The sequence below is a fragment of the Lolium perenne genome, chromosome 4, assembly GCF_019359855.2.
Source record: "Lolium perenne isolate Kyuss_39 chromosome 4, Kyuss_2.0, whole genome shotgun sequence".
Taxonomy (NCBI): Eukaryota; Viridiplantae; Streptophyta; class Magnoliopsida; order Poales; family Poaceae; genus Lolium; species Lolium perenne.
In genome coordinates, this window is record NC_067247.2 from 245102164 (window position 1) to 245118184 (window position 16021).

Below are 16021 nucleotides of genomic sequence, written 5' to 3' on the forward strand. Positions count from 1 at the left end.
TTTTCAAGATTCTCAACATAAAGAGGGGAAACTTAATATTATTAAGATGCTTATAACCATGTTTCCCTCTCTCATAATAGCTTTCAGTAGCATCATGAACAAACTCAACAATATAACTATCACATGAAACATTCTTACCATGAGCTATATGCATAAAATTATTATTACTCTCCACATAAGCATAATCATTACTATTAATTGTAGTGGGAGCAAATTCAATAAAATAGCTATCATTATTATTCTCATCACCATAATCATCATATATAGGAGGCATATTGTAATCGTAATTAATTTTCTCCTCAATAGTAGGTGGACTGAAGATATGATAGTCATCATTGTAATCATCATATATAGGAGGTAAAGTATCATCAAAGTAAATTTTCTCCTCCATGCTTGGGGGACTAAAAATATCATGCTCATCAAAACCAGCTTCCCCAAGCTTAGATTTTTCCATGGCATTAGCAATAATAGTGTTCAAAGAGTTCATGCTAATAACATTGCTACAACTATTTTGCAAACAAAGTTCCATGGATTTTTTAATTCTCTCTTCAAACACATCATGTCCTAATTCAATATAAATTTCATAAAGATCCCTAATTTTTTTGTTGTTTTCCATTAAGCCTAACAAGTGAAAATAAAAACAAGAAACAAAAAGATATAATTGCAGGATCTAAAGAAAATAGCTTCGAGCACTCACACACCGGCAACAGTGCTAGGAAATAGCTTAGTAGTCGGAGGATGTGAATACCTTTTACCTTACCTCCCCGGCAACGGCGCTAGAAAATAGCTTGATGTCTAGGCACGCTTCTATTCCTGTAGACAGTGTTGGGCCCCCAAGAGCAGAAGTTTGTAGAACAGCAGCAAGTTTCCCTTAAGTGAATCACCCAAGGTTTATCGAACTCGGGGAGGTATAGGTCAAAGATATCCCTCTCAAGCAACCCTGCAATTACGATACAAGAAGCCTCTTGTGTCCCCAACACACCTAATACACTTGTCAGATGTTAGGTGCACTAGTTCGGCGAAGAGATAGTAAGATGCAAGTGATATGGATGAATATGAGTGGTAATAACAATCTGAAATAAATATGGCATCAAGTAAACATGCAGTAGAACAGTAAATAAACGGTGATTCGGTATTTGGAAACAAGGCGTAGGGATCATACTTTCACTAGTGGACACTCTCAACATTGCAATCATAATTGAATATAAATATAAGCACTTCATCATACTACTCTCTTATTGGATAGAGAACTCAAATTCATTGGGCAAGTGTGCAAAAGCACATATCAAAGGCGTATTCCTAAGTACTAATAAACACCCCACACCATCACCGTGAGCATTCACAGGAGGTACTAACACACCACAATTCATAAGGGAGTTACACACGGCGCACACACTGTCACCATTACACCGAGGTCACTGTAACCCCAAAGTTCACATAATTAAGCACTTGAATAGCATATGACATCTAGATTACAAAGCTCATCATATGAATCTCAATCATGTAAGGCAGCTCATGAGATCATTGTATTGAAGTACATGGGAGAGAGAGATGAACCACATAGCTACCGGTAGAGCCCTCAGCCTCGGGGGAGAACTACTCCCTCCTCATCATAAGAGACAGCAACGGCGATGAAGATGGCGGTGGTGTCGATGGAGATGGCTCCGGGGGCAATTCCCCGTCCCGGCAGGGTGCCGAAACAGAGACTTATGTCCCCCGAATTGGAGTTTCGCGATGGCGGCGGCGTCCCTGGAGTCTTTCTGTAGTTTCGTCAATCGGTATCGAAGTTTTAGGTCACGAGGGCTTATATAGGCGAAGAGGCGGCGCAGGAGGGGCACCAGGGTGCCCTCCCCACCTGGTGGCGCGGCCAGGCTTGGGCCCGCGCCCAGGTGAGGTGTGGGGCCCCCTGGCCCATCTTCGTCTCCCCTTCGGACTTCTGGAACCTTCCCGGTGAAATAAGATGTTTGGTCTTTGTTTCGTCGAATTCCGAGAATATTGCCCGAACAGCCTTTCTGGAACCAAAAACAACAGAAAACAAGAACTGGCACTGTGGCATCTTGTTAATAGGTTAGTTCCAGAAAATGCATAATAATGACATAAAGTGTGTATAAAACATGTGAGTATTGTCATAAAACTAGCATGGAACATCGGAAATTATAGATACGTTTGAGACGTATCACAGGGATGCACGCTATGTATCTCCTCCAGAGGCTATTTACAGGATTTTCGGTTTTAAAATGTTCGGTGTCAGTCCATCTATGTAGCTCCAACTTCATTTGGAAAACATGCATACAGTTGCATTTAAAGCTTATGAAAATCTAGAAGATGTTTTCGCTCGACCAAACTCTTCTAAATCCATGCTAACCGAGTATTTTGAAATGAACCGGAAGTTTTCGGAGGCACGGAAATGGTTGTACAGAGAGTTTCCAGAACATTATAGGTGGATTGCCGGAAATAAAAAGTGGCAGAACAGAAAAAATAGGAGATCACAAATTGGTAGACTTGTGTATGCACATCCTGCTGAAGGAGAGAGGTACTATTTGCGTGTGCTCCTAAGTCATGTCCGAGGTGCCACATCATTTGATGATTTAAAAACAGTAAATGGCAAGTTATGAGGTTCCTTCAGGGAGGCTTGTGAGCACTTAGGCCTCATTGATCACGACAAGACCCTTGATGATTGCATGATAGAGGCCGCCACATTTCAGATGCCTTGTGCCCTAAGACGGCTGTTTGCGACTATACTGGTATTTCGTGAGGCAACAGAAATCCGAAAGATGTGGGACAAACATCTAGCTTCAATGTCAGAGGATTACCATCGTGATCAATCCAATGAGGCAGAACTTGAGCAGATGGTCCTTAGAGATATCAGGGATATGTTGCAATCAATGGGAAAGGATATTACAACCTATGGACTTCCGGATCTGGTTGACATCAATTGTTCCTATGATACTGAGTATAGAGAGGTTATAGAGGAGAGGCAAGTCACCGCAGACAAAGAACATTTGGATTTATTTAGCAGTTTGAATAGTGAGCAGCTCGCTGGTTTCAATGACATAATGGATCATGTGGTCAACCAAAAAAGCCAGATATTCTTTGTTGATGGTCCAGGAGGCACTGGGAAGATGTACTTGTACAAGGCATTGCTTGCAAAGGTGCGTTCCATGGGCCTAATAGCAATTGCAACTGCTACATCCGGTATAGCTGCATCGATAATGCCTGGAGGCCGGACTGCGCATTCCAGGTTCAAAATTCCAATCAAACTTACTGACAACAGCATGTGTAGTTTCACAAAGCAGAGTGGCACAACAGAGTTGCTTAAACAGGCATCCTTGATAATCTGGGATGAAGTCGCTATGACAAAACGTCAAGCCGTTGAGACGCTTGATAGATCATTACAGGATATAATGGAATGTCCATTGCCTTTTGGGGGAAAGGTTGTTGTCTTTGGTGGGGATTTCAGGCAGGTCCTTCCCGTTGTGACACGTGGGATAAGAGCACAAATAACGGATGCTACACTTCTCAGATCCTATATGTGGGAGAAGACCCAAAAGATACGCCTCACGCGCAATATGCGGGCACAGGATGATCCTTGGTTTTCCGAACACCTCCTAAGGATCGGCAATGGAACAGAAGAGACTCTTGGCAACGACTATGTGCGTCTCCCTGATGAAATTGTGATTGGCTATACCGAGAATAAAAAAGCTATTAACAGGCTCATCGAAGGTGTCTTCCCTGCGCTGCATGCCAATGCTATATCGAGAGAGTACATGAGTGCACGTGCAATTCTTTCAACCAAGAACGAGCATGTGGATGATCTAAATGACAAGATGATCTCCAGGTTTCCAGGCGAAGAAAAGTTATACCATAGCTTCGACTCAATCAAGGATGACTTGCAGAATAATTACACAATTGATTTTTTGAACTCGATCACACCAAATGGATTGCCACCGCATGTTTTGAGATTAAAGGTCAACTGCCCTGTCATTCTACTCCGGAACCTTGACCCTCATAATGGCCTATGCAATGGAACACGACTTATGATCAGAGCCTTCCAGGATAATGCAATCGACGCAGAGATAGTTGGTGGTCAGCATGCTGGAAAGAGGGTGTTCATACCTAGGATCCCTATGTCGCCTTCGGAGGACAACTCACTTCCCTTCAAACTCAAGAGAAAACAATTTCCCATCCGTCTAAGTTTTGCGATGACCATTAACAAGGCACAGAGCCAGACCATACCACACGTTGGTATTTACCTTCCCGAACATGTATTCTCACATGGCCAACTATATGTTGCATTGTCAAGGGGAGTGTCAAGAAAGACGACACGGATTTTGGCCAAGCCGAACAATGAAGTTGATAAATCTGGGAAAAGCACCAAAAACATTGTCTATCGAGATGTTTTAGAGGAGTGAAGAAGGTGTGTTAGGTTTATTTGCATCTATGTTGTTGTATCTACATAACTATATTTGCTGCAACCATGTTTCTTGTTCATTTGCAGGTACAGTTCAGACCAAACTATATATAAGCATGAAAGAGGATGGACGTCGATGCTGGATATAAATGGGTCACTGATTTGTACAAGTCACCAGATCTGTATCTATAATACCCCCACTCTGAAATAAAGCATGGGATGCTTTGCTATTCAGGGACTATACAGAGTTTCTTTTTGTATTTTATCAACAATAAAGGTCATTTTCAGGAAGTTTTTGACCAATTTTACATTCAGAGCACGGTGCTTAATAGTTTTGGTGCCGCTGATGATAAACATAAAGCATGTGTGATTGTTATTTGTCATTTCTATGTTTATGCCGAATCTCTCAAAACTTGGTACTGTGTCTTATCTTATCTATCACCTACTTGCAGAGTCACTATTTTTTTAAGCTTGCCACATCCATGGCTATAATTACCCCACTCTGTAATAAAATAAAGCATGGGATGGCTCAACTATGTTCTCAATATGCCTTCTTCGCTTTGCTATTCAGAGCTGAATGTATTACACGATGGTTTTTAACAACTACATATTCACTTTATTATTGTCCATTTGGCAGTATTTCCATTTTATGTTTGAAATGTTTGAATATTCAGATCCATGAATCGAAGTTGAATTCAGGGTAAATTTTCATGTTCAACAATATGGTACAAGGCAAACAGTTTTCGGGTATCTTTGATTTTTCTCAAATGCAAGTGGCATATGTAATAGTAGTAGTCAACCTCCAGTCGCAACAAGTAATTCACCAAGCTAGCGATTGAGGAATTCAAGCAAGCACATACCTTCTTTATCATGCTTGCTGGAGGACGCTATATCTGGGGCTTCAAGCGCATGTATTGGATCTGAAGCTTGTTTCCTTTTGTTATCCACATCTTACTTCCTTAGAACATGACTGTATGAAACCATTGACCACTTACATGAGTACTGACTCTTTGTAGCAGCCCAGACAATAATGACTCATTATATAAACCTGAATTTTAGACATTTAAATGACACAATCAGCATCTTTCACAACAGAACAATACCAGCATACTTTAGATTTCTAGACACAGCACAATGCCTTCTCTTTTGGCACTGACATTCAGAGTTACCCATGCTTCTGTAGTAGATTCTGCTTATCTCTAGCATTACTACCCTACAGAGTTGTGCTCTAATTAAGTTCCAACTGTTCAATATCACCTGATTTCAGCTGGGTACATAGGCCTCTCAATGTCTCTAACAAGAATAATATAGATCTCTTTGTGGTAATAAGACTTCTTGTTTCCAATTTGTCTATGCTTTTTTGTTTTTTTAATCCTCACCGACGGCGCACTAGAATTGTGCTCCAGTGTACTACTTTAAAACATATAGGAGCTATCAAGAACGAGCAAGTCAAAAAATTATTATTAATCTGTTTCATGCATCAAAGCAAAAACTAATCTTGTGCATTTTTTTATTTTGTGAAACAATGGCTGTTGAAGAAACTTGCACTTTTGCAATCACGATGGTTTCAGTTGATAAAATTTTGTAGGCTGATGATTTGTACAGAGATAAATACGAAATACTCCTTGTTGAAAGGAAGGGGGAACAATTAATTAATGCATTAATTTTACTAGGAATTGATCGGGACTAAAACAGGTTTGGAAAGTGTTCTGAATGCGCAGTTAAGTATTTCATCACAAGACTAACATCTATGAAACTGTTTGTTCAGTGGGATGCTTGCCAAGACAGAAATTGAAGTGTCTTGAGAAGCAGCAGGCCAAAATAAATGCTCTAGAAAAGGTAAATAAGCAGAAACGAACCTAGATCAGAAGCAACATACTCGACAACGGTGGAAGCACTTCATCCGCCTCCAGCTGCACATCGAATGCATCTGCGCATATGGCTATGCAGGGATCTGTGTCTGTGGATGCTTGGAGGAAGGGTGGAGCTCCAGCGCCTCCTCGGGCTCTTCTCCGGCTGGAATGGACGAAGAGGGGCGAACAAGATCAGGGCATGCTGACCACGCTTGGAAATGGCGACATCAGCGGGGAGTAGGGAAAGGGCCAGCCGTCCCGGGAGCGCTACGAAGGCATGGAGGGGAAGAGCTTGCGGCACTAGCAGGGTGGCCCTCGCGCCGGCAGAGGGGAGAGCCCGGTCCTCCCGCCGGCAGCGGGGAGGCGATGGACGCGGCAGCCAGGGGATAACGTTTTACGCGGAGAGGAAGCTTTTTTTTTTGGTGTGCGCGGGTGTGCGCGGAGAGGAAGCTTGAGAGTGGGGACTGTAACTGATTGAGGAGAGAGAAGTGCTTCTCCCGTTGCGATTTTTTTATATTTTTGCAAGGATGTAAAACGTTATGTTAGGGAATTTCGGAAAAATAAATTATGTTAGGATTTTAGAATTTTGAAGATCTACTTTGCTGCCAAATTGAAAAATAAGATTACTGATATTTATCTTCTCCAAATGATTATACCCCCAAGAGGATAGCGACATCTGAAGCTATCGCGTCGTCAGCTTTTGCTCGGAGCAACCGAACCTCCGCACTCCCACGTTGGTAAACGAAGATGAGGAACACCACATTTAAATGTATGGGTTGCGATAATTAAATCGGGTTGGGGGTGTAATATTTTTTACCTCGTGATATGGGTAAACCGAATCATGCACACACACGTTTATAGTGTCCACCCATTAGACATATTTAAGTCGCGTAGTGAATGAAAAATCCATAAAAAAGCAACTCAGTAAAAGATAATTAAAAATTAAAATATATTATTTAATACGTGTGTTACACGTGCACGTTTACTAGTACTGGAAAAACAACCCTGGACACTATGGTTTTGTAATACTTCAGTTTTAGAATAATTCGGTTGCTAAACGTTTGTTACAGCACCTCAGTTCATGGTCAACTAAAGGTGCATTAAAGTATAGTATAGACCTAAAATGGGAGAGTGCACAAAATAAGGGCAAGTATTTGCTAGAACAGCTCAGTTCAGTCCAACTAATGGTGCATTAGAATAATCAGCACATACAAAACTCGAGTTAAATGAGTTAAAATTATGATAACATACTGCAACTGTGGAGCTCCTATGTTATTGACACATTGACAGTAGATGCAGAACATCGGAAATGTCATCTGAACAGTAATTGCACACTTGGTATAGATAGCATCTTAACACAAATTAAGACAGAAGATAAGACAGATAGTATTCCTATTTTCCTTGTACAGTTTTGCCGTGTCATAACGTCCCTAGCATTTTTCTCTTAAGCCCATACTAGGATAAAACCCGTGCGTTGCTACGGTGTCATATTAAATTAAATTAAAAGGGTGTTGTTTCATATCTTTATACCCGTGGGTGTCGATCAAATCCAAATACAATGGAGTCTTTAATTAGCCTATCTATTAGTGAAAATCATAGAGCCCGCGGCTAAACCTATGAAAACAAAAAAATTACGATGTATAACAAATTTAACCGAGTGTTGCAATAGCAGAAAAAAAAATCCATATAAATGCCAAAGTAACTTCACGTTGGCGCGGCAAGAGAGCACCGAATTAGATGACGCTGGTAGCTACTCTAAAATAATACACGTGGGGTTATTAGCTTTGTTCTTCATCCACATTGCATGTTTTTTCATGCTCTTGCTAAACCATATAAAGTTACTCATATTTGCAAATCTTATTTTGTTTTGCTATTTTATTCTAGGGTTAATGCTATTATGTATATGCTGTAGTTTTTTTTAGAAAGGATCTTTCCTAAAAGTTTGCAAATATTCTGTAGTGTTTTCTATTTTCTTTTCCCCCAAACTCCCTTGTTAACATGCCAAACGGCATCCAGTATTGACAAAAACCGATTACAATTCTGGCTGTGCAATAACATAATACTAATTCTGATTCAAAGAGCGCTTTGCTCCTCATATAGAGTATTAATTGTCAGCAAAAGCAAGGCTACTAGTACCTACTATGTGCGCAGCAGGTCCAAAAAATAAACCAAAGGAAAATTCGGTCAAAAGAGAAAGGTAAGAATAAGAAAAAAAAAAAGGAAGGAAAAGCCCCAGGTCTCCTAGGCGGACGCGGCCCAAGGCCTTTCTTTATCTCTCGCTCGAATCATCAACCCTAGCGCTAGACCCCTCGATCGATCCCCCTCTCCGCGCCACCACTCACAGGAGTTACACACAATTACTCCTCGCTAAGGATGGCAATTTTACCCACGGGTACAGGTACCCGCATGGGCAGGGTATGGGTACACTTTTATGCCCATGGGTAGTACACATACCCTGCCCGTTAGGTCATGGGCAGGGCACGGATATAGCCTCGTACCCGCGGGTATACCCATACCCTGCCCATTTATTGTCAAATTCATACGTGACACGTCTTTTTTGTTGACTTATGAGTTAGAATATAAGAATGTTATTTTTATATTATGTTTATGGTTATATACTCAACTACCTGTTATTGAGTTGAGATAATTAATTTTTTTAATCAAATTTGTTATCGATAAATGTAAAATTGTGATTGACTTGTGTAAAATTTAACCTACCCACCGGGTACCCAATGGGTACGGGTACCCGCCGGGTATGGGTATGGGTAAAGTTTCATACCCATGGGTACGGGTATGGGTAGAAGTTTGTACCCATTAACTATACGGGTATGGGTATGGTATTGCACTACCCTGCCCATACCCGGCCCATTGACATCCTTACTCCTCGCACAGTCCGCCTCCTTACCATGCCGGTAGCGCCTCCCCCAAGTTTCTACAGATTCGGCCTCCCCTCATCCCCCATCTCCTCTCGGTCCTCCTCTGATCTGGGCTCCGTTCACGGATTTTATTTGCTGCAGCGCTCTGTACTCTTTCTCGGCCTGCTGGCCATTTTGTCGTGCCGGCTCGATTCTTCTCTTCGATGGAGAGAGAGTCAATTCCTTCCTCAGATTGCTACTATTTGGTGTTCTCGGAGGCGGCTTGTTAATTCTAGAAATCTTACGTATATAAACTGGCGAGGTGAGATACAAGGAAACGGGCTAATAAACATCACACAAACCAACCGGACTGAAGGACACGCTCCTGAGAGACCTCCCCCGCTCCCGTCCCCCCCCCCCCCCGAGAGGCGGCCGGGGCGCCCCATCCCTTCTCCAGCCTGCAAACCCCTCCCCCCACCCTCCCCCGTCGCCGCCGCCGCCGATGAGAGCCGCCAAGCAAAGCCCGAGCGGTGCCGCCGAGGGCGGATCTGCTCTTCCCCACGCGCGAAGTCTGGCGGTGCTGCTCGGCCGTTGCAACTCGGGCCGTGCTCTGGCCGGCCTTCCGGTCACGGTGGCGCATCGGCGTGCGTCTCTGGACGCTCCCACGCGTTGGGCAAACTCGTCGGGGCGGGTTTCGCTCGCACGGCGGCGCGGCGTGGTGGTCCCTGGCCGGTGCAGCTCTCTACTGCGGTCGCCGGTGTTGGTGGTGCGACGCCTCGTGCGCCGGCTGGTCGCCGGTGGCTGCTACTGGCGGCTAGGGTTTGGCCGAATCTGGGCTTGTGGGCCTAGATCTGGGCCTGGCAGGGCCCGACCAGTTGACCATCCGGCCGGGACGGGCGATGCAGGCCTCGGATGTGGCGTGGCCGCCGACAATGGTGGGGGGCTCAGGTGTTTGGCGGCTAGGTCTGGGCCTGAGGGCCAGATCAGGTCCGGGCGGTCCCGGTCGGGATCTGAGTGGTCTGTGGGTGCATTTTTGCGCCTGCGTTTGGAAACCCCCAACACCGTGCATCCATTGTTCCTCCACGTTCGTGCTTGGTCTGTTAGGTATAGATCTGGCGGCTTCTTCGCCCGTTTGCGTCGGTGCCCCTTCGTCTTTGGTTGGGCGTTTTCGATGCTGGCTGGCTCTCTTAGGGTAGGGTCCCTGAGCCAGCGCGTGCTCGTCGCGGTCGGCAGCATGTCTTGGGCTACATCTGCTTTCGTGGTTGTGGCCTCTCCCTCCGACCTTCAAGGTCGCGCTAGTGCAGGTTTTGCATTTCCGTTCTTCCTGCGGTAGACTCCAGTTGGGGCTAGGTCTTAGTGTGGCTTGGGCTGGAGGTGCGGCAGCGAGCTCTTATCTGTTCGCTCTACGGCCTCACGACGACGACCAGATTTTTGTCCCGGTGGGATCTTAGCGAAAGCTACGCATGGCCTCGCCATTGCCGGTGATGGCATCACCTTTCAGATGTCGTTCCCTTGTTGAAGGCATCCCAATGATGATCCCTTGTTTAGAAATGTTGGATACCGTCCCTCCGCCTCAATTTGCTCCCCTTGGTGGACCCGCTTCGGGCAAGCTTCTCTTGTAGTGTCTTGTGGATCACCCTTTGATCTCTCGCCGGTGTCCCAGTCCTCTCACCTTATCGGCATGGCTGCTTATACACGGTCTTGCTTCGGTAGCTGACGTCCCGCCTAGTGTCTAGGGGGGCTTTGCTAGGTCGGCGTCTGGTCGTAGTTTTGATCGGTATAGACAGGTAGACAGAACTCTGTTTTGATTTGGCCGATGAGGGAAGAATAAAATAAGGAAACGTTACGTCGATATTTTGTGTGTATTATGTAGTTTGGTAGGAGGGTAAATTTGTCCAATAAAAAGTTGAACGAAAATTTTAGCAGAAATCTTAGCTCCTTTATAGATATATTTATTTGCACTGAAATATATACAGGCCATGTTTCATCACTGGTAGAAAAAGTGGCTTTAGTCCCGGTTCGCAACGGGCATTAATCCCGGTTGCGCAACCGGGACTAAATATCCGTGACTAAAGACTTCCCCTTTAGTCTCGGTTGCTTACGAACCGGGACTACAGGTCCATCCGCCTAGGTTCCGTCCGTCGGGACGAAAAACGTCCCCAGTTGAATTTTTTCTAATTTTATTTTTTTCTAATTTTTTTCACTCCATTTTTTTCTATTTTTCGAGAATTTCTATTATTTCATTAATTTGCACAGTTTAGTCTCTATCTCTAACTACACTTATCTCTAGTCAAATTACATACTCGTGGTCAAACTTCCCGCTCGGTCACTCATCCTCCCACTCTAGCACTAGCACGTTTAACTTCCGAGTTACATCCCGTTCCGCATCCAAGTGCTTTGCGCGCATGTATGTGATAGTAGTATCATATCAATCCTATTAACATGTTGTTCGATGTCACATTTCTTTATTGTTTAAATTTCAAATAATTCTTTTAATAAACAAAAGTAATGATGTAATAATAATCTTGAATAAATAAATAAACATTAACTTTTTAATTTGTATTATTTATAAAAAAATTAATAAATTTTTTTTTGCCAAACCTAAAAAATGGGTAAAAATGATAGTAATCTTTATGCATGATGCAATTAACAAAATTAATTTTTTTTAAAAAAAATATAAAATCCCGAATTTATAGCAAAAACTAAAATCTTCCTGTTTCGTATTTTCATTTGGAATTTTGAGAATCTAAAATTTGGCTAACCGGGTAAACCCACGATCATTTTGATATATTATACGTTTTTTTTTCGACGTCGTATGCAAAATTTATTGCGGGTTTACCATTTTTCAAACCTTTTTTGCAAAAAAAATGAAAATGAAAATTTGTTAATTTTCCCTAATACTAGGTTGCATAACATACAAGAATCTGAAAACATTTTATTTTTTTGAATTTCCTATCATTTTATTTTCTATTTTACAGTGCTAAAAAAGGTGATCCACGCGGGGGGGGGGGGGGGGTGGAGGTGCGTGGGGAGCCAAAAACCAGAAAAAAAAACCTTTAATCCCGGTTGGGGACACCAACCGGGATTAAAGGTTCCTGACCTGGACGCAGCCCACCGTAGCCCTTTAGTCCCGGTTGCCCGAGCATTAGTCTCGGTTCACCAGCAGAACCGGGACTAAAGACCCCATTAGTCCCGGATCAAAGTGTTTGGGGACTAATGGGTTGGGATGGAAGGCCTTTTTTCTACTAGTGCATGTCAATGATTGGTGTGAATGTCGGTTCTGCTTCAAGACAAACCCTATAGCTGCCTCATTCTGAAAGCGAAAATTGCAAGGTAAGTAGCATACCCAGAAGCTACGTGAGTACTGGAAATATAAGTGAGCACAACAGTTAGGTAAGTTTAAAACACACATCATCTCGTATAGTTTTTAAGAATCTACTACAATTCATCTTCAGAAGTAAATGTCTGTGCTGTTGTCTTTGTCTGTCTCAGCTTAAATCACTCAAAATGAAGGACAGTATACTTCTCTTAGGGTGTGGAGATGATTTATATATCCAACGGTTTATGAAAAACTAGAAATTACAAGTTAAAGAACACCATCAGTTGACAGGTGTTGACATTGGTTTAGACTTCACACAAACCTGAAGTCAAATTTACTAGGATGTTACTCCTCTGATAATTACACATGCAATGCTAGCATATCGAGCACTACATCGCTACTGGAATTATGAGAAGTGATCCAGAGGGAAAATGGAAATGTATGCAGATGTATAATCTAGATTGAGGGATTGCTACAACTAATAACCAAGTAGAGTCTGGTTTAGATATTCTAAAATAACACCATGCTACATGGAGCATCACCGCAGCCATGAGAACCTCAACCAAATCATAAGTAATCAGCAACACCGATGTAATAGCAAACAGGGAGTTGAAAATAATTACTCCTACATATGGTTTCCATCAAAGCTTAAGCAAGCTAAGATATGAACAATAGTGTCATATAGATTTTTTTTCGATAAAGAATAGTGTCATATAGATGTATGAATGGATAAATAACATAAATGCTCTCCAAATAAACAACATTACAGGACAAAAATAAATTTGAGAACATAGATGTGTATCATCTTGATAGAAAGACGGGGAGGTTTCAGAGAACAACGGCAGCTCTATGGCTATGGTTGCAGAAAAGTTTGGGTTTCTTGGCTAAAATTAGAATCTGACCATAGAACATTTGGGTTAAGTACAAGTAGCCAAGAATTCTGTACTTTTTCTGCATCCATGACCATAGAGACTGGGCTCTACATAGACAGATAAGAAGAGGCCGGGTGTAAGCTATTGTATCGCCTTATGCGAAGTTGAATTCAACAAAGCACCCTTTATCCAAAAAAAAAGATAGGTGGAATCTATCATATCATATCATCGATCGTGGGGTCATTCTCCTCGTTGAAGTCGGCGACCAAGAGGCGATACTCAGCAATCATTCTGTCAAAATCTTCGGAGAGAGCTAGTCGGGTCTTTTCCCTGCGCGTGAAGTAGTCGGCTTCGACCTCGACGAAGCCTTTGGCAGCGTACTCGCGGCGGACCCAGTCCTGGTACTTTGAGTACTCCTCCCAGTGCGCCTCCATCGCCTCAAGGTTTTCGCGTAGGAGTTCCTTTGTATCCTCGTCCTCGCAGTCTTCGGGGTCTTCCACGGTGCCCGGGCCCATGGGCCTGGTAAGGATCCGGTCGATCTCCTCGTGCGGTAGCCTAATCACCTGCTCTCTTACCGGAGCCTCAACGCCGTCGTCTCCGTCTCCACCAACATCAGTCTTCGGCACCTCCAGTTTCCTCTTGGTGGCACAGCTCCAAAGACAATCAGTCACCTCCTCCGCCTTTCTTTTCGTGGCGCAGTGGCAATCCATCGACGGGATTCCGCCGAGAGATTAACTTCAAGCTGGAGATCGAATGCTATGGTCTCTCGATTTTACAATGGGGATTTCGAACCCTAGGCTAACTCTCGACGCAAATCTGATCTCCTAAAGCGACGTCGCCTTCATTTTTATAAGCTAGCTCTCCGTCTTCGGTAAGGATCCCATAAGTCCGAGTCCGACCAGGCCTCCATGGGCTGAGTCCGCGACCTATGGGCAGTGATTTCTCTTTTGGGACAAACTCTCGCCCACGCACATACAAAAAAGCGGACCCATACATGCTACATCCTTCCTACATATAATCTTCATCAAACCAAAAATTAATCCACATATAAGTATATTTTGATGTAAGTTGGTATTATTAGAAAGTGTTTTTAATACAAATCTGACAATATCAATGTTTTTTTAGACCAACCACGTATTTCATTAATAAAAAATAAAGTTACATGAACCAACAAAACGTGGAAACTGAGAAAATAGATTTCCTGAAAACTTTGCAGATAGAACCTTAAAAGATGAAAAATATATAACCATCCCTAGGGTTTCCTGCACTCGCCGAAACTAGCGGCCAACGCCAACCTCCAACGCCGCCTAAGCACACGTTTGAGGAGACATCGAGTCTTCACCATTGCCAGATCCAAAGAAGCACCATCACCAACGAGGCTTTGTGAGTCGATGAACATGCCCGCTGCAACCAGCGAGTCACATGTCGTTGTGGCACATCGACCGGGGGATGTCCCCGTGCTTCCTTGAACCAAGATCCACCGCATCACATCGACGAAGTCAGGGAACAATGACAGATCCACCACCTCCGGACCAATATCCTCGTTCTAGAGCATCCACCTTGCCCCGATCCCCAACATCGTCGTGGAAAACGACGAACGCCAGCGACACGTCCAGAAACAGATCTCACCAGATCTGAAGCGGCGAGAAGACCAGGCTGTCGATCCGAACAAACGATAAGCACACGTTGCCATCAACTCCGAGACGCTGCCGTGAAGATCACCGCCGGTGTGGGAGTAGAGTTGAGGTAGGTTTATTCACCCGGGCGTTGCTCCCACCACCCAGCAACGCAGCACAGCAAACAAACCCTAACCCTAACTACAGAGCGGAGGAACAAGGTCCCCCCTCCCTCCTGCCGCCGGAGCGGCAAGGAAGGAGAGAGAACCGACACCTTGGCTGGTGGAGATGGGAGGGAGATGGGCGCCACCGCCTAGGGGAGGACGAGCGAACGAGGTCTATTGACAATATCAATGTTGTGGTACAACCAATCCCACCATTGGATATGCTCCATTCTTTTACAAAACATCTAACAACTCACACTTATCCTTTCTCATTTCCCCACCACTATAATAGTGTAAAAGCCAATCATCGAGCTACATAGGGTTTGTGTCTTGATAGATTAAACGACAACATAAATTAGGTGTCGGGAAAGTACATGCTACCAAGACGTTAATTAATTTTGTTCTATGTAATACCACAAGTACAGAACATGCCTAATGTCACGGGCCGTAAGCCCCTTTTGTCGCGGGCGGCCAGCCGCGACAACGGAGGTGGGACGCGGGTCGCTTACCACCCGCGGCATATGGTCCACCACGTGGCAGGCGCGGGGCGTTCAGGGGACACACCCTTTTGTCGCGGGCGGTATTATCACCCGCGACAAAAGGACCTCTACGTGCGCGCACAGAACGCTCATTCATTATATATATAGATCGAGCAAACAAATATTGGAAGCAAAAGTCTATTCGTAGATTCCCCTTACACCTATACATGGAGCTTACTACTACCGGGACTAAAGCCCGTCGACTATTCGAACTATTACATAGGGATCATTTGTTGCGCCTATTTGGACTAAACAAGTCGTTGTCTTCTATTACTTCTCTCATCAGAAGTCCCGCCAGTTCCTCCGTAATTCCTAGTATGTGTTCATTTGGTTGGAGCTTCTCCCGCATGAAGTCGACCTATATAGGAAAATGAGATGAATATGACTATATC

The 16021-nt window shown here is 43.8% G+C and overlaps 1 protein-coding gene and 2 long non-coding RNA genes across 3 annotated transcripts in view; all 3 read right to left on the minus strand.

Annotated features, from left to right (window-relative positions):
- The window catches only part of LOC127332408 (uncharacterized), a 28544-nt gene extending 21809 nt beyond the window's left edge, over positions 1-6735 (minus strand). The window contains exons 1-2 of the long non-coding RNA XR_007870452.2: positions 6271-6735; positions 5272-5459 (exon numbers count right to left, since the gene is read on the minus strand). This is a non-coding gene — a long non-coding RNA (uncharacterized lncRNA). The remainder of the gene's footprint in view (positions 1-5271; positions 5460-6270) is intronic.
- Positions 1442-5265, minus strand: LOC127332410 (uncharacterized). Its single transcript, XR_007870453.1, has 2 exons — positions 4117-5265; positions 1442-4016 (listed from the first exon to the last, which is right to left on the minus strand). It is a non-coding gene; the product is annotated as an uncharacterized lncRNA (long non-coding RNA).
- A 6529-nt stretch (positions 6736-13264) lies between the features above and the next one.
- Positions 13265-14123, minus strand: LOC139838974 (uncharacterized). The gene has a single exon (XM_071828992.1). It carries the CDS (start codon positions 14018-14020, stop codon positions 13526-13528), a length of 495 nt encoding a protein of 164 aa, XP_071685093.1. The 5' UTR covers positions 14021-14123; the 3' UTR covers positions 13265-13525.
- Between the last annotated feature and the right edge of the window lie 1898 nt (positions 14124-16021).

What these genes read in the sequence shown, in the direction of transcription:
- LOC139838974 (XM_071828992.1), bottom strand. Translation starts at nt 14,020, where the DNA reads ATGGATTGCCACTGCGCCACGAAAAGAAAGGCGGAGGAGGTGACTGAT.